The 18544-nt window shown below is 42.8% G+C and overlaps 1 protein-coding gene across 1 annotated transcript in view; it reads left to right on the top strand.

Moving 5' to 3' along the window:
- The window catches only part of LOC129098032 (eukaryotic translation initiation factor 4 gamma 1-like), a 39860-nt gene extending 22939 nt beyond the window's left edge, over positions 1–16921 (top strand). Inside the window, 22 exon segments of the mRNA XM_054607014.1 lie at positions 402–1685; positions 2045–2133; positions 2397–2595; positions 3225–3358; positions 3573–3740; positions 3842–4252; positions 6711–6857; positions 7007–7243; positions 7582–7686; positions 9679–9963; positions 10136–10247; positions 10345–10459; positions 10752–10999; positions 11197–11324; positions 11596–11768; positions 13024–13149; positions 13280–13361; positions 13587–13685; positions 14455–14601; positions 14711–14792; positions 14936–15076; positions 15506–16921. Coding sequence (XP_054462989.1) covers positions 402–1685; positions 2045–2133; positions 2397–2595; positions 3225–3358; positions 3573–3740; positions 3842–4252; positions 6711–6857; positions 7007–7243; positions 7582–7686; positions 9679–9963; positions 10136–10247; positions 10345–10459; positions 10752–10999; positions 11197–11324; positions 11596–11768; positions 13024–13149; positions 13280–13361; positions 13587–13685; positions 14455–14601; positions 14711–14792; positions 14936–15076; positions 15506–15693 — 4700 coding nt within the window. The 3' untranslated portion in view covers positions 15694–16921.
- Positions 16922–18544: the final 1623 nt, after the last annotated feature.

Below are 18544 nucleotides of genomic sequence, written 5' to 3'. Positions count from 1 at the left end.
TTGTTTTTTTTTAACTCCATTGAATAATTGTTGTGCGATTCACTGTGTATATGTATTTGTCCCTGCCAAATATACATGAAGTTGAAATACCGTAATACCTATATGCATAGACACGCACGTGAGGCTAGTTTGACCGTCTTTTTCGAAGTGGATGCTTCCAGCACCATTTCCGAACTACACACGTATATAAAAATACAAAAAACTGGATCATTTGTTATTTTAAACTCCTACTGAGTGGTCTAAAAGACAATGTTATTTCTGGTAAATCAGTTTGAAGCTCCAGTAACGTTAGACTTTTTGTGAATCCGATCCCTTGTGTGTAAAGGGAAAACAAAACGTAACTGAGCTGATAAACTGAACACTTTTCAGACATCTAACAACATACATTTCTGCCCCTCCAGATGACAGAGGAAAACCTACGCCCCCTCCTCCATCAAAGACCCCTGAACTTGCTAAGGGAGACCCCATCCCCACAGAGGCTTCCTCCTCTGACACGAACACTAAGCCCCCTGCATCCCCTCTACCTTCAGAACCAGAGGACGTCCCTCTCGACACTATTCCCCCTCCTGCACCCAGTGCTCCTGTTGCAGACGTGATGGATGCTCCGTCACCTCCCAGAGAAGCCACCCCACCCCCACAGTCGGCGCCCGAGGTGCCCGCCTACCCTGCACCCCTCCCCGACCCTGTCCCCACCTCTGCTGCACAAGGTAAAACAGACAAGAAAACCACAGAGGCAAAGGAGATGGAGGAGGAAGTGAAGGAGGAGGACGCTAAAGAGGAAGAGGCCGCTGTCTCTCCAGACACACCTCCCTCCACAACTAACGGTATTGCAGAGGTGGAGCAGGTAAGGCCAACAGTTGGTTTGCCAACCTGTCACCTGGAGGCCCCTCTGGAGTCTCCCATCGCACAGCCCGAAGAGCTCCGCCTCCCCAACGGTCTGCCGCTGCCGGCACCTCAGGACCCCGAGGTGCCAGCCGCCAGTTCGACAGAGCGTGACGACAGCCCCATCGCCGAGCCAGACGTCTGCGAGGAGCCCATCGTGCAAACCTCCACGGCCATCACTCAGGCAGCCATCACTCAGGCAGCGCCTACGGCCGTTGTCGCAGACACACCCGCCCCTGTTGAACAGCCTGCACCTGCACCTGTACCTGCACCTGCACCTGCACCTGCACCTGCACCTGCACCTGCACCTGCACCTGCACCTGCACCCGCTGTCCAGGAGATTCCTGCCGCTCCGGTCGTCCCGGTGGCCCCCGCTCAACCTGAAGTCGAAGACACGGTTCCACCAGTCGCCCTTGATATCAAAGAAGATACCCCAGTGCCCTTCTCTTCCACGGCGGTGGCCACGGAGGAGGAGAAGCCATCTTCTACCGTGGTGGCCACAGAGGAGGAGAAGCCATCTTCTACGGCGGTGGCCACGGAGGAGGAGAAGCCATCTTCTACGGCGGTGGCCACGGAAGAGGAGAAGCCATCTTCTACGGCGGTGGCCACGGAAGAGGAGAAGCCATCTTCCACGGCGGTGGCCACGGAAGAGGAGAAGCCATCTCCCGCGGAGACGGTTACCCCGGCTGACATCGCCCCAGAAACAGTGCCCTCTCCTCCCACAGCAGAGGAGAGAGAGGACACAGAGGACACCCCTCCTCCACAGGCCGTCACACCTGCCCTCGTGGAAGCTACTATGCAAGGTCGGTTAAATATTCTCTTCCATCAGATGCCAAAAACACTGACGATATAAACCTGTGCAATATATACAAATATGTTCAATCCACTGGACAATACAACTAATCTGTTGTCTGTTTATATAATATTTTCGTTACTGTGGATTTCTAACTTTTTTACTTATTTATTATTCCTTACTGCGTTATTACTTATTTATAATACTTGTTTTTTTACTATGTCTCTTGTTTGCACAATCCTCTCTGCTGCTGTAATCCTGCAGATGTCCCCGCTGCGGGACTAATAAAGGATTGTTCTTTTATTTTATCATTAATAGAATATCTTCTTTGATATGTTTTTATTAATCTGAGGATGGTTGTGTGTTTAGCCGCTGTGTCTGTGCCAAAGAAGAAGAGGAAGATGAAGGATCTGAACAAAAAGGAGGCAGTGGGAGATCTACTGGATGCCTTTAAGGAGGTGTGTGTGCTCAGTAATGCATTGTTTTATTTAATTTCAATGCTTTTACAACCTGTTTTTAATTCATTTAAAGTGATTTCATGCCCGTTAATCCTGGCAGAGATACAGATTTAAGCCTGACTCAGTGTTTAATTCAAATCAACCTCTAGACATCATAGTCTTGTGACAAAAAGAGTCTTCCTCCCTCCTCAGGATTGTTTTATTTTACATATACATTTTTACATTGCCTTCCGACTCCTAACCCTTCTCCCATCTTTGAACAGGAGCAGGTTGTGGCTCCACCAGAACCCGAGCCGGCCCCTGCTGTCCCAGCACCAGAGACCAAGCCCCCAACTGCTGCCCCTCCTGGCCCAGAGGAGGCTGACCTGACCTGGGAGGACAAGGAGGACAAGGAGGACAAGCTGGACGCCGAGAACATTCAGCCGGATGCCGACTCCGACAAGAAGTACCAGTACAAAACGGGTGAGTCTCTGGACCTTGATACCTCGTGTGAACGGCGATCTTATCTCACTTTCATTCACGAGGTAGTGAAGTGTCCGTTGACTACATTTATGTTTGCTTAGTTGGAAACGAGGGAGTGGCGTTTCTCACCTGAGTGTTCAGTGGAAAACGAGAGTTACGTGATGGCAACGCATAGTATTCAAACAATAAGCAGAAGAAGATTTCTAAAATGTAGGAGCATTCTAGGTCGTGACCGAAAAAGGGCACACGTGCCTTTCGAAACTGAAGCATGTGAGAATAAATAACTTTGGTTTCTTTTTTACAAGGTTATTTTTACTGTCATTGTAAAACAAAATGCAGATTGCGGTCCCATTCTGCTACACGACAAAACACCGAAACGCCTCATTAAATATTGCTTTAAACGTACCAAAGATGGATTTTGTCTCTCACAAAACACAGTCCATATATACTTTCCTATACATTTATTAATTAAATAATTTATTTACCAGCCTATCTGCAACCTTGTGGACATTATGAGGCATGACGTTCATACAAAAAAGAAAAATGACAGTTACAGAAAAAGGTTGCATATGTTATCAATAAAAGAACCATCTGCTCATTTTTTTCTTTTTTGGGGTTTCTCTTTTCAGAACAATGGAAGCCACTCAACGCAGAGCAGAAGAAGCAGTATGACAGAGAGTTTCTTCTGGGCTTCCAGTTCATCTCAGCCAGCATGAACAAGCCCGAGGGTCTACCAGCCATCAGTGACGTTGTCCTGGACAAGGTGCCACATCTCACACTAAAGACGCAAAGTCTTTTATAGTTTATATTATGTAAATTTGTCTTATGTAAAAAGACATCCAATGAGTCAATGCAAGTTGTTTTTGTCCTGATGGGATGTAATTATTGTCCCTGCGACTGGAAACATAAAAAGACATATACATGACAGAATTGCATCATAAATAAAGTTTCATTTTTGTTTATTTCTGTATTTGCAGGCTAATAAGGCCCCTCTGCGTCAGCTGGACCCCAGTCGTCTACAAGGAATGAGCAGTGGCCCCGACTTCACACCCTCCTTTGCCAACCTTGGCAGGCCTGGAATGGGAGGAGGAGGTGGTGGAGGTGGTGGTGGAGGAGGCGGAGGCGGAGGAGGCAACAGAGGACCAGTAAGTTTAAAAACATTTTTTTAATGTGATCCAAGAGCTCTTCGACTAAAAAGATCATGAATGAAACTGTGTCTTTGTCCCGTCCGCCATCTCTTCTTCAGCCTCCAGGTATGGGCATGCGAGTCGATGGTCCACGTCGCTCCCAGCAGATACAGCGCAAAGACCTGAGGAAAACTTTCACCACCATGTCGCTCGGCGAGGACATACAGCTGAACAAGGCGGAGAAGGCCTGGAAGCCGTCGGCCAAAAAAAATGTCCGCACCCGCGCGGCGGAGGAGCCCGAGGAGAACGAGTCAGAGAACGCTAAGACCCAGGAGCTGTTCAAACGGGTTCGCAGCATCCTCAACAAACTGACCCCCCAAAAGTTTCAGCAGCTGATGAAACAGGTGACGGAACTGACTATTGACACTGAGGAGAGATTGAAAGGAGTCATAGATCTCACCTTCGAGAAGGCCATCTCAGAGCCAGACTTTTCGGTGGCCTACGCCAACATGTGCCGCTGCCTTATGGGGGTAAGTGGAGCCACACACACACACACACACACACACACACACACACACACACACACACACACACACACACACACACAATGGAAATCTGTGTTGAATAAGTTTGAATGTTTAATCTAGGACTGTATTTGCTCCGGCAGTTGTGCTATGACAGGTGTTAAACCACAAACTCCGTATATTTATATTTCTAACAACAATGTTTTAAAACCTTGTCACATTTACTTTTCTTGAGACTAAATTTTCTAACAAAATTTGCACAAGTCACATTTATTTTTTTAAACATAATTCATCTCTCTATGACTTTTTGGAAGATTAGAAACACTTAATTCATCCTTCTGGGGAAAAAGAGAAAGTTTCCCCAAGACACTATTAGTCAAAGGAAACATTAAAGGCCTTTACACACTTAAGGCGTGAAAAAATAAAAAAAATAAAACCAAAATGATTTACTCCGGCAGCGATACAAATTTGGGACAGTTGCAGCACTTTTCAAATAAAAGGTTTGAACAGACTGGCAGTTTATCTAGGGTTCACTGTTGTCTAGCCTAAAGCTACTGTAAGCTATTTTATTGAGTTTCCTTTTAGCAAAATGCTCCGAATGAATTAGAGTTCCCTCGGGTTAACAGCTACGCAGTGGATATGTCTAGGGCTTTTATTGTGAAAGGTAAGAACAGAAGGAGTGGATCTTGCCTGGGCTGCCTTTTGTCAAGGTTGAAAGGAGTAATGAACTTTGCGGTCTTGGTTCGGACTACCGAGCCTCTGTGTTGTACACTACAGAGGACACTTTGAAATGGCCGTTCCACACAACGTGATTGGTTGATGCCTTTATTCAAAGTGTGAAAACTCAGGACAAAAATCAACCTCATTCTGTCAAAAATGCAGGGGTTTTTTGTAATATTCGTGTTCTGTTGGAAAGTACTCATGACAAATACAATATATCAAAATATATATTGAAATAATTAAAGAAAAAACACCCTTGCTGTGTGCAAAGTCCTTTATCCTCATTCTTGAAGCCTTTTCTCTCATCAAAGTAAAGATTAAAACGCATAATATACTATAGCTTGTTCACATACATGACTATCAGGTTTTGGAAAATGGTCAGAATTCTTTTCTGTGGCTGTTTAAGCTCCGCACTCTGTGACAACTGGTAATTCTGTACTGACTCTTGATGATTTGGTTCCTGATTTGTTTCTGTTTTGAAGACAGTAGAAAAACTCTTTATATGGACTTGAAGCAACTTGCAGCCAAGCAACAATTAAGCTACAAACAACCCATAATGCAACACTCTCTAAACATATCTAACTCACTCTGAACCTGCTCCATTTAAGGAGAACATCTGTCGTTTGATTATCTGAATTTAATGTCTTTATCAAATGTAATGTCTGTGCCCAAAGTCAAGGAGGAAATCACGTACGATTTTCAGTTTCACTTCTGAAAAAAAGACGAGCACTTTTATTGGTTGATTGTCAGCTGTGTTGGTCCTTTTGACATTTTGAGTTCTCCTTCGAGGATAATAAAACCACATTTATGGTGATGATTAAACCCTGATTGAACTGATCAGTTACTCCCTGGTATATCATTGTGAGGCTGATTGATTATCAGCGTTGCATCTTATCACCACCTTTGGGTCCTTTTTTTATTAGTCCCTCATCCAGTGCTAATAAAAGCTGGATATTTGATGAGGAAATTGTATCATAATAATAACTTACGGTGTTACTGGCAGACCCTCAGCAGCTGATTATGACCTTTTAAGAAATCTGCTAGTGGGGTTTTATGAGGTACTTATGTCAGTGTATTACTACAGTAGATGAAGTTTGGAGAAACAGACAAGAGTACCAGCACGGATGCAAAACAATGTACTGCTGTGGACGTATTTTAGACACCTAAAAAAAATCCATATCACTTCATGTGTACGCTATATTTAAGAATATTTTCACTGCTTTAACTTTTTGTCAGACAGCCCTTTCCGACTGGAAACTAAAGCCATTATCTATGCTGCCTTCAAGGCCATCAAACTACATTGTTCAAGACCGTGATTTTCCCTCACAGACATAGAAGTTGCTGGTCTACCGCTGCATCGATTGGTTAGTTTGCTTGTGTGACTTTGGAGAATCTGAATTAACCCTTTAATACACCAAATATAGAGGCAGTAGTGTTTTGCGAGGTAAAACTGTCTGTTTCTGTTAATGGAGTCTGGTGGCTTGAAGCGAGCATAGATTGATAGATTTTAATAAATATGAAAAATATCACATACACTTTTACTTATATCTAGGTGGGCGTTTCTTTTAGGTGGCTAAAATACATTTTTCTGCTATGGATAAATAACTCATACAACCCACTTAAAATAAATTCAAGCTATCGCTTTTTAAATTAAAAAAGCAGACTTGCACAACATATCCCGACACCTTTTCCTTCTCTTTTTTTTCTTTTTTAAATGTCTTATTTTTTCTATTCTCTTTTCCAGCTTAAAGTCGAAACCACAGATAAGCCGGGCGTCACTGTGAATTTCCGCAAGCTGCTGCTAAATCGATGCCAGAAGGAGTTTGAAAAGGATAAAGATGACGACGAGATCTTTGAGATCAAACAGAAAGAGCTGGAGGCCGCCGCAGTGGTAAATGACTAAAATATGGGTTGGGGTTTCCATTCATGCACAAAAGAAGTCATGTTTGTCGTTGGCTGTTTGATGGGAAGTATTCAAAAGTGACCATCCCCCTAAAATTTTCCCTTTTTTCCCCCCGTGTGACATCGTTTCTCTGGCAGCCCGAGGAGAAGCAGCGGCTCATGGTTGAGCTACAAGACGCTAAAGACAAAGCTAGGAGGCGCTCGCTGGGAAACATCAAGTTCATCGGCGAGCTGTTCAAGCTCAAAATGCTCACGGAGGTCATCATGCACGACTGCATCGTGAAGCTGCTCAAAAACCACGACGCGGAGTCCCTGGAGTGCCTGTGTCGACTGTTGTCCACCATCGGCAAGGACCTGGACTTTGAGAAGGCCAAGGTACAACACACACAAACGCACGGTTAGATCGTGTAATGGCAAATTTAGGTTTTAGTTATACTGTGGGAATTCTATGTTTTAGTTATACTGTGGGAATTCTATTTGTGTATGTTTGAAGATATTATATCCACAGGCCAGGTGTAGGGAGGTGTTTACTCTCCCCTCCCTAACCTACTCCTTATCCTAGGCGCCAGTAGCCTTGATCACCCCACTTGTTTTGTCCTTTATATTCAGAGTGTGAAGCCTTTCTTCACTTGTGTGACGATTGAGTGTTTTGATTCGATGTTGCGACCGTAGTGAAGGAGATGAACTTACCAAACTGTTGTGTTCGTCCTCAGCCTCGTATGGACCAGTACTTCAATCAGATGGAGAAAATAATAAAGGACAAGAAGACCTCCTCCAGGATCCGCTTCATGTTGCAGGATGTGATCGACCTTCGACGGGTAAAGCATCTACACCACACTAACACACACACATGTTCAGTACACACACGCACACAGTAAAAAATCCTCTCCTATATACCCTCATGCATCACTAGGGACATTTTTGTCTTCTAAATTTTTGGACCATTTAAGCTGTGTTGATGCATATGTCATAAATAAATAAAAATGGTGAGTTTTTATTTTAGAAGTTGGACTCAACTCCTAATAAACTGTGTAGCCATAATGCAGACACTCAATCCTTTTAGGACAGAAATGTCCCCATTGAAACCATCAAAACCTCAATGTTTTTTCATGTGCTGCAACTATATGATATCTTTGTGGTTTCCTGCACAAAAAAAATGCATTAATCTTTGACATATCCTAGACTAAAAGAAAAATCTCCCTAACATTTAGTATACAGAAAATAATTACAATCTTGTTTTGTTTATTCCATAAAAACAATGGTGGCATTATTCAAGGGTAATTTGTTGTAATTATGCAACACAGAGATGCACAACAATATGCAGTTATAGCCCATTTGTAGGTAGAACAAACTGGCATTTTCAAAGGTTACAATTCTTAAAATGAAGGAATGTTTTGTACTTTTGATCAAGACTTATGTTGGTTTAAAATTGTAACTTGGTGTAAGTGGAAAATAATATGAATATATGGTACTTTTAAAGCTGTTTTAAAAAGGAGGCATTGTTTCTTTTTTTTCTGTCCCTGCACAAAAAAAGAAAATTAATCAAAATCATTGTTGAAAAATCTCCAGAGCATTTAGTAAACAGATATTTTTTAGCAGTATAATGTAGCATTATGAAAAACCTGCATTTAAAACTCTTAAAATGAATGAATATTTTGATAGTGATGATCAGGACTGAAGCTGGTTAAAATGTTTATTTATATATATTTATATTATTATTATATTATATTATTATTCTCCACTTTCACCGGTTTTTTTTAGCAGGCTTTTTTGTATTTAAAAGATATCACAGCAACTTTTCAGGATTAATGAAGCATTGCAGTATATTATATAGAAACACTTGCCAATTTCAAAAACCACCAATGGATCTATGTTTTTCAAGGTTAAATTACATGGTCATGTTAAGCATGTTCTTGGTTATTTTGTTTAGTGCACATGCATGCTTTTCGTGTTTGTGCAACCCTTAAAGTGTCATTTTCTCACGCCTTATTGTTGGACGCAGTGTGTGACTTTAGCATGGTGTTACACACACTCACAGCCCCACACTGGTCCTTTACTCTGGCCTTTTTTAGTCTCATATATGGGCTAAGAAATAAATATCTTTCTCATCTCTTTAACGCAGAGCTGTGTCATTATAGGCTTTAACAACAGCCTCAGAAACTCTACCATCTTTTTTTAAGTAGCATGTTAATTCTGTTCTACTGTTGGCTCATTTAACATGTCTTTAAGTTGTACATGAAAACGAGTTGTTTAAAAACCAGGCCAGTGTCGTTGGAGCCTGTTTCTCTGAAGGAATGCTGCAGACCTGTAGTTATGTAGTTGGGCTCCCAGTCCCGCCCACACAGTGTTACAAAACCTTCAGTGTTTTTTAAAAGCTAAAATCAGCTGCTCCAAGTCAGAACATTGGCCCGATTTTTACCGTGAAACACACACACTTTGTTTTCCCTCTTTCTAGGGAGAGGCTGGAAAAGAGTCAAGAGCCTCATAATGTTAATCTCTTGATGTTTTCAGTTCTAGTCTCTCCCATTAACACCATAGTCTCTATAGGTATCCAGTGATAACATTTATCAGCATTAATGCTTCTAGATGCCTTTTATCAACCGTCAAAATGAAAAGTCAGTGCATGTTAGGTTTGTGTGATCAGTCTCCCAAACCTGTTACATATTCTAAAAAAAATATGTGAATCTTGTAAGAATAGGTGATGTATACAGAAAAAATACCCTAAAATGTACATTTGATGCCTTTAGGTATCTATCAATGTCACCTCTGCCCTGTACTCACAAGCTCTTCCTCCACCCTGCTTTTCCCAGAACAACTGGGTGTCCCGACGAGGCGACCAGGGCCCCAAGACCATCGACCAGATCCACAAAGACGCCGAGCTGGAGGAGCACAGGGAGCAGATGAAGGTGCAGCAAGCCCTCATCTACAAGAAGGAGCCGGGTGGCGGCGGTTCCGGAGGCAGGATGGGCGGAGGAGGTCGCGGGGGCTCTCACAACCCCGGCCGTGGCTCTCAACCCCAGGACGAGGGCTGGAACACGGTGCCCATCTCCAAGAACCGACCCATCGACACCTCTCGCCTTAGCAAAATCACTAAGGTAGGAGAGAGGAGGAAGGGGAAATATTTACTTTCGTCACATAAGAACCCGTTTTTTATAACTTTACCTGAAATAAGACACATCATAGATATCTGTTAATGTAATAAATCGCCTGTAATGTTTGAAGTTTTAGCAGGTATTGTGTGTTTAACCATCAGTTTCTTTTTTCCAGACTCCTGTTCTTGACTTCAACAATCAGTTGCTCGCCCCCGGTGGTAAAGGCACATGGGGGAGCTGGGGAAAAGGCAGCAGCGGTGGCACCACTGCCAAACCCGCAGAATCTGGTAGGTTTCATGGATGTTTCCCGATTTGATGTTTAGTTGAGCACCTCCCAGCTAAAAGCTCAACACGTGCTATGTTGTGTATTGTTTTCATCCTCAGGTCCGGAGCCAGGCGGCCGTCCGACCACCAGCACCCTGAACAGGTTCTCAGCCTTACAGCAGTCAGCGCCCTCCACGGGCTCCTCCCAGGAATCAGACAGACGAGTTCCTCAGAGGTGAGAAGCAGGACACAATTCTCAAAGAGTACTACAGAATTTCTCACTAGCAAATGCACAGTGCGATAATACAGACACTTGTGAGAACCCACAAAATGTTGATTCTTCTTTATCTTATTGTCTTTTATTTCTCACAAAATAATCAAAAAGAACTGATCAGAGTATCAATAAGGAATAGAACCGATGAGCAATGACAATAAGTACTAAAATAAATATACAAACAATACCCATCCCTACATGAGTCTCTGAGTTTTTCTTTCCCTGACTCTGCTCTCCCTCTGTCCCTCTGCAGGAACAGCTCGAGTCGGGAGCGCGGTGATCGCTTCGAACGCTCCGACCGCGGCGGTGGCGGCGACCGCTTCGACAGGCGGGACGACCGCGACCGAAACCGACTGCAGATCACCAAGCGCAGCTTCAGTCGGGAGAACGAGGGGGGGAGCCGGGAGAGAGAGCAGCGTGGGTCGGCCGATCCCGTCCGCCGGGTAGCGAGCATGACGGACGACCGAGGCAGCAGAGAGCGAGCCAGGAGCAAAGAGAACGGTGGGTGGTGTGATATAAACTGCATGTTTAGATATGTGGATTTTCTTCAATGGGAAGAATCATTTTATATTATCATTTATATTTATGAACTCTGAACTTCATACCTTATTTACAAAAAAATTTGGGGAAAATCTACAAAAGTTAGCATAAATCCAGATTTCTAGAATATATATTCTTTTTGTTTTGTGTGCGAACAGTAAAGCGGGAGGAAGCTGCAACCCCTCCACCTCCCCCGACACCCACCACGCCTGCCTTGACCGAGGAAGAGCTGAGCAAGAAGTCCACCGCCATCATCGAGGAGTACCTCCACATCAACGACATGAAGGTACACAATGATATGCATATGAAAATGAAAAGAAACCACACTACACAATGGTACAAATTGCTTGGATGAATACTTTGAATGTGAAGCAGCAGAATCAGGAAATGTTCTGTTTGCATTAGCAGAAACCCATACGACTATAAGTAGGCAAATATTATGAAATTACAAACAGTAAAGCTGAAGTACCTGCCTCTATTATTTTCCTTTGATCGTGTATATTAAAGAGACAGTTACATCCTTACAACAATCTGTGTGTCCCTCTCTGTCCCGACAGGAGGCTCTGCAGTGTGTGACGGAGATGAACAGCACTCAGCTGCTGTTTGTGTTCGTGCGAAACGGACTGGAGTCGACGTTGGAGCGCAGCACCATCGCCAGAGAGAACATGGGTCTGCTCCTGCAACAGCTCATCAAGAACAACATCCTCCCAAAGCAGCAGTACTACACCGGGTCAGTATGAAGCTCCTCTATAATGTAGTTATGTGTGTGTTGTGTGCAGGAGGCACTCTCAGGTTCTTAAGAGTAAAGCCAATGTGGAAGTGTCTTAAACTTGCATTCTCTCTAATCTCCATCAGGGGGCGACTCCTCTGGTTGTATAGAAGTCTATGAGAAAATGACTCTACTTCTCTCTTGATTTATTCCCTCAGTAAACATTGTAAACATGAGTTTATGGTCTCAATCCCTAGTTTCAAGTCTTCTTCAATACAGCATGATGTTCATTTAGTAAATGATGCTCCATTTAGAGTCAAACAGACCATAAAGCAGGGTATGCTTTAGGGCGGGGCTACTGTGATTGACATGTTGCTTCCAAAGCCTTACGGCGTCCTTACATTAATCCTCCTCAGTCCACATATGGTCACTTCTGTTCACTGGTTGCAAAAAAGCCAAAATGGTGACAGTCAAATTGCCAAACTTGAGGCAAAAACAGCAGTCCCCAAACCAAAGGTTGACGTCACGTTGGCTTTGTCCACTTTTTATAGCATATGAATCCCCTCCATGCAGTTATGATATCAGATATGGAATACCTGCATGGTTTGGGAACCTTCCTGTATTCCTCAAAATAATCACGTTTGATTCAAACTGCAATGAAACTCATCAGTTAAAGAGAGATCATCATAATCTTTAGCTAGATAAAGCTTCAGAAAAAGAGGATCCTCAGTATTTATTCCAACATTATGTTCTCTCAGTATGAGCTGCAACCATCAGGCAGATGATGCAGAGATCAGCTGCATTTTTCTTTACTCTTTAATCTCTTTTGTTTGCTCTTGTTGTGTGCCCATATGTGTGGAAAGTGTAGCTTTGTAGAGTCCAGGTCAAATTTCCCCATTGGGACAATTAAGTTTATATCTATCCGTCTATCTAACTAAAAGAAAGGATGCATGTAATAAGTAAAGATATAAATCTGTGAAGTGTTTGAGCAGAGCTTCAAGTGTTGCCAGAAATAAAGATTGTAACAGCAGGATGTTAAATGAACAGAAGCCCAGAGGAGAGATGCTGGCTTTAGTGAGTTAAAAGTCATCTTTTTTAAGTGGTTAAGCTGAAATTGAGGAAACTTTAAACCACTAAGCTTAGCCAAAAAAAGTCGGTCTCCATATGTGTGTTTAGTCATGGTGCCATATTGCTGTTTTCCCATCTGCCTTTTGAAGTTGTTCTCCATCCTTTAAACCTTGAATAACCTTTTTTCACTGTGTGTTTGTTCCCTCAGGATTCAGGAAATCCTGGAGGTGGCTGAAGACATGGCCATAGACATCCCCCACATCTGGCTGTACCTGGCAGAACAGATCACTCCCATGCTCCACGAGGGAGGCATCCCCATGGGAGAACTCTTCAGGTCAGTCCCCAGGCCTCACTTGACCCCCATTGGCATTTTGGGGGGAAAAAAAGGAAAATCTGTGAGAGGAGATAAGCTTTTGGCTGTTTGATGTCTAACCTGTTGTGTGTTGACCTTTTTATGCCTCCAGGGAGATTTCAAAGCCTTTGATCCCTCTGGGTCAAGCTGGAGTCCTGCTGGTCCAAATCCTCACTTTACTCTGCAAAGGAATGGTGAGAAACAATCAACCTTATCCTTATTATATTGTATGAAATTGTGTATTCTCCTGAATGCAAAGGGTTTTTGAATATTTTATAAAACTAATCAGATCCAGCTGCTGTTATTTTATGGCACTCAAACTCAGCAGATGTGTACATTTGAATCAGTGATGAATGTTAGCCAGTTTGATCGTTAATGTGTCCCATCAGTCTATAACTAATCTGTTTCTCCCTCATTAGAGCCATAAAAAGGCGGGAACGATGTGGAGGGAGGCCGGCCTCCGATGGAAAGACTTCCTCCCCGAGGACGTGGACGTCAACAAGTTTGTGACAGAAGAGGTGAGAGGTCGCCCACCAGCTTCATCATCATGAGCTGGGGAAGTCTGCTACAATATTAAAGTCACTGTGAGGATCTTTTATCTGGTCCTGATCCAGTCTCAGTTTAGTCCTGGTCCTCTATAGACCTCCATCAGTAAACCAGACCATCAGAGAGAAGATCGTCTGTTTCTATAAAGTTATTCTTAAAGCTCGTCATCGGAGCCACCGGGTCGGATTCTGGAGAAACCAGATGAAATCATGAAGGTTCACCAGAAACTCCTTCAGCTCAGACTCCAGCAGAGACCAGTCCACCGTGGACAGACCCAGATCCAGCAGAGACCAGTCCACCGTGGACAGACCCAGTAAAATGAGAGGTTTTCTAAAGGGAGTCTGGTGCTCAGAGAGACACTACCACTTTCGTCCACAGGGACCGCCAAAATCAACATAAAATGAAAATTTCTTATATCTTTAAACGCTTTGTAAAAACATCTATTGGAGGCCTATAGTAAAGTTATGATACTATAGTACTGTAGGATAGTGACTTTATGTAAGATTTGCTGACATTAGATTCCAATCAAAACAATTCACAAAGTGCAACATTAGAATACTTTAAGCTCCAGTTATTGTGTTGCACAAGAAACCAAAGTTCAGGAGTTTGGGGACAGTCAGTCCCTTTGCTGTATCACTGATTATGTAAAAGTTGGGTACGACTTTTGTTTTCTGGCAGTCAATGAGATGTGGTAGAAAAGATGTGCTCAAAGCCCGTTTCTGTCTCCATGGCGTTTACTAGAATGTGGAGTTCACTCTGGGTGACGAGTCGGAGGAGGAGGAGAAGGAGAGCAAAAAGAAGGAGCTGAGCTCTGCAGAGCTGACCAAACAGCTGGGGAGACTGATCCAGGACAAGGCCGACAACCAGAGGATCTTTGACTGGATCGAGGTTTGTTTCCCTTTGTTTTAAAATTGATTCCAAAAGAAATAGGTTCCAACATGATGCTACTAAAAGTTTGTTTTCTGCACGAGTGTAAATTATTTTTGTCTTTGTGTAGGCCAACCTGGATGAGCAGCAGACCTCCTCCAACATGTTCGTCAGAGCTCTGATGACCTGCGTCTGCCAATCAGCAGTCGTCTGTGAGTCAGCACGCACCCTTTACATCCCTCATTAAACCCTACTGGTTGCTGGTGTAGATAAATGCAAATATGTCTGCGAGTAACTAGATTTAGTCTGATGTTTGTATCTTAAACTAAACTCTTTCTGAAATGCCTGCCCATAGGTGAGAACCCCAACAAGCTGGACGGCGAGCAGATCAAAAAGCGGGCCAAGGTTCTGCAGAAATACCTGGCGGATGAACAGAAGGAGCTTCAGGCTGTTTACGCCCTGCAGGCCCTGATGGTGGAGCTGGAGCAACCTGCCAGTGAGTTTACCTCTTTCAGAGATGCTTTATGATTGTTTTCAGCAAAAAATAATGCAGGCAAATTGATGTAACTTCTGTTGAATTGTTCTTGTTAAGCTTTTTTAAATGAAACTGGATTTAAAGGACCAGTGTGTAGGATTTAGTTGCATTTACAATTCAGGTTAATTACCATTCACCTGCATAAACTACGGTGGCCTTCAAGGTAACGTAAAAACATGAAAAGATCGTCTCTAGAGCCGGTGTTTGGTTTGTCCATTCTGGGCTACTGTAGATGTCAATATAAAAGGCTCATTTCAAGCTAACAAAAACACAAGATGCTTATTTTCAGATGATTATACATATTCCAATAAATCCCCCTAAATCCTACACGACGAGTTCAAATTCTCATGAAATATCTTGTTAACATTCCCCGTCTCTCCTCTCCTTCAGATCTGCTGCGGATGTTCTTTGACACCCTTTACGACGAGGACGTGATCAAAGAGGAGGCCTTCTACAAGTGGGAGTCCAGCAAGGACCCCGCCGAGCAGCAGGGCAAGGGCGTGGCCCTGAAGTCCGTCACCGCCTTCTTCACCTGGCTCCGCGAAGCTGAGGACGAGGACGAGTCCGACAACAGCTAAGGTGGGGGGGGGCGGGCTCGAACCCTCGGACCGCTGGGAGGAACTGGTGGGAGTTCAGAGAGGATCCTTGGGGAGAGCGGACGTTTCTGTGGATGATTCAGAAAAACCCTGAATCAGCAAAAACCTTCTGCATAAACAGAAAAAAAAAAGCAAGAAAAAAAAAATCTTCAACTGGGAGAGATTGTATTTTGGATCGAACGTTCGATCATGTTTTTTTCATTTTTTTTGTTATGGGTTTCTTGTTTTTTTTTCCTTGCGCAACTGAATGTCTTTTTTTGAAATAAATGAAAATACAGGATTAAATATAGAGAATAGATACGAGAGAAAGAATGCTGAGAAGCGTAACAAGCCACGGGAGTAAAAGCTGTTTCCTTCAGTATTTCTTTTTTTTTTTTTTTTTTTTTTTTTTAAGTTTATCTCCTGTTTTTCAAATGGCTTGTCCTCGCCAACGGCAACACTATTCAAGACACTTTGCTTATCTATAAAAGAAACTTAAAAAAAAAAAAAAAAAGGCTGTTCACATTTATATTTTTGATGACTTCATCCTTTATCATGTGAACGCGACACACAGCGGCGTTGTCGTGTCACATGAGCGGCGTTTTTTGATCTACATGAGGCGCTTCTGTAGACGGCTAACTTTTTTTTTGTTGAAACATTTTTTTTTTTTTCCAGTGTTGGATGGTTGGAGTGTGCGTTTTTATAATAAAAAAAATAGAAAAACTACAAAGAAGAGTGTGTGGAGAGCTGTCTGACGGACATTTCAGACAGGAGGTGAAGTAACGGTTGTGGACTTACGAGGATTTCGCACAGACTTTATGAGGACGGTGTCACTGAGGAGCGGGGCAATGAACTTTGACCATTTTGCTGCTTGGGAATGGAGGGGGTGGCTGGTGACGACGCTTCCCCCCGACGCCCCTCAACCCCCATCACACCCTCCCCCGTGTGTCCGTTGTTTGCTACGCTCACACAAAAAAAAAAAACTGTTTGACTGAGAAAGGAAGAGCTGGAACGAGGGCTGCACCCTCCTACGAAGAAGCCTGTTGTCGGATTTTTAAAAGAAGATAAAGTAACATTACTGAAACTTGAAAGAAAGTATACAGACAAAAATCCACAAAAAAAAAATAAGTATAACAGTACGAATCCTACGGCCTTTTCTGCTTCCATGGGTGGAAATGCATTTCAGGAGAGTTCTGTAAATATATACATGTTTTTTTTTTTTTTTTTTTTTTTTCAAAGAATAATGCTAACATGAATGCCATGTGATTTCCTCCTCTTCTGAAACAATGTGGCAGTCTTTTCCCTGTATTTATATTTTTCTCTCCCTCAGCCGGCAGAAGGTGCTTGTAATTATCCAAACCCCCCAAGTCATTGATCACAATTTAATTGAAAATTTGTAAATACTTTTTTGCTTTACTTTATTAAAAAAAAGATATTTAATTAAAGTACAATTAATGCCTCTTTTCACATCCAAAACTGGAAGAGATAATAAAGATCGTTGCCAATAAAAGAAAAAAAAAACACACTCACTTACTTGTGCTTTTGTGAAGACGGTGTGGGACCGACCTCTTGGATCCAAAATACTTTCCCACAACAGATATCACTTCTATTGTATGTTTGCAATCCGAGCTGGCTCTTTTTGTACTTCAAGCTATTCAAGGATACGAGGTTATTTTGGTGTTGCACAACCAAATGCAGATTGTTTTCCCATTTTGCTACCGAACAAAATTCAAAAACACAAAACACTCTGACGAGAAGGATTCATTTAGAAGTCCCACAGCCAGAGGAAAGAAACTGTTCTGAAGTCAGCTGGTTCTGCAGCTGATTCTTCTGTATCTATTACCAGACGGCAGCATGGTGAACAGGTTGGGTATTGAGCGAACACTGTTTTTTTAAATATTGTTTTTAGCTCTTCGCAGGCACCTCTCGTCACCAATTTAACTGATTTCTCTATTTTACCAATGATGTTCTGGCCGTGCACATCCCATGCTAGTTTCTAATGTTTGCAGTCAGGATGATTTCTACTGCTCCTCTGTGAAAGTTGAAGAAGAACTTTGCAAGGGAATTTTGCCTTCTTAAGTTACCTTAAGAAATACAGCCCTTAATGAGCTTTGTGAGGACCACGTCGGGTTGTGTGGATATCATTCAAAAGAATGGTCTACATTTTGTTCTTTTGTTTTGTTTTTACAGTCAGAATATGCAAATATTTACCCCATCAGCCACCTGGGCCACCAAATATGCCACCTAACGTTTGTCACATTGTGTCAAAGTTTTATACAGGCTTTTTAAATTGACCAGAGCTTTCACCCACATCTCATGGTCTTCATTTTTAGGAGTTTGCTTTAGTTGCCTTCAGGTATCTCTTCCTCTTATACCTTAAGTTTGTTTGTCCATTTTCTAAACTGAATGGGTATTACATCTGTACTGGTCAGTGATATGAACACCTTGATCTAACAAGCATTTAAACAATATAGCATTTTAACAATTAGCAACTGTCCCACAGTCATGGGGGCTGTAGTTGCTAACAGATATCCTGGATTGAACACTGATGGTTCTCCACGTCCCTTCAAAGTGATGTCATCCCCATGGTTCCTAAAGCGATTGTTCCCCACAGACGTGGCTTCGCACTGACTGAACACGCTCTGCTGCCGGACTTCTCGGGGAACTCCAGAAAATGAGAGCTGGCCGTCCGTGTTTGGTTACATGAGTCGTTGGCCAAGTTTCAGAAAGACAAACAGACACACAGCAGTGATTCTGCAAAAGCTCTACAGTTTTCTTTCCTTTCAATGTTCATGAGGAGCAATTAAATACCTTTTTATAGTGTTGCAATCTGAACAGATGGATTTGCACCCTG

Source organism: Anoplopoma fimbria, chromosome 1 (genome assembly GCF_027596085.1).
Source record: "Anoplopoma fimbria isolate UVic2021 breed Golden Eagle Sablefish chromosome 1, Afim_UVic_2022, whole genome shotgun sequence".
Lineage (NCBI taxonomy): Eukaryota > Metazoa > Chordata > Actinopteri > Perciformes > Anoplopomatidae > Anoplopoma > Anoplopoma fimbria.
Note: the sequence above shows the minus strand (reverse complement) of the source record. Positions and strands in the feature narration are given on the sequence as shown.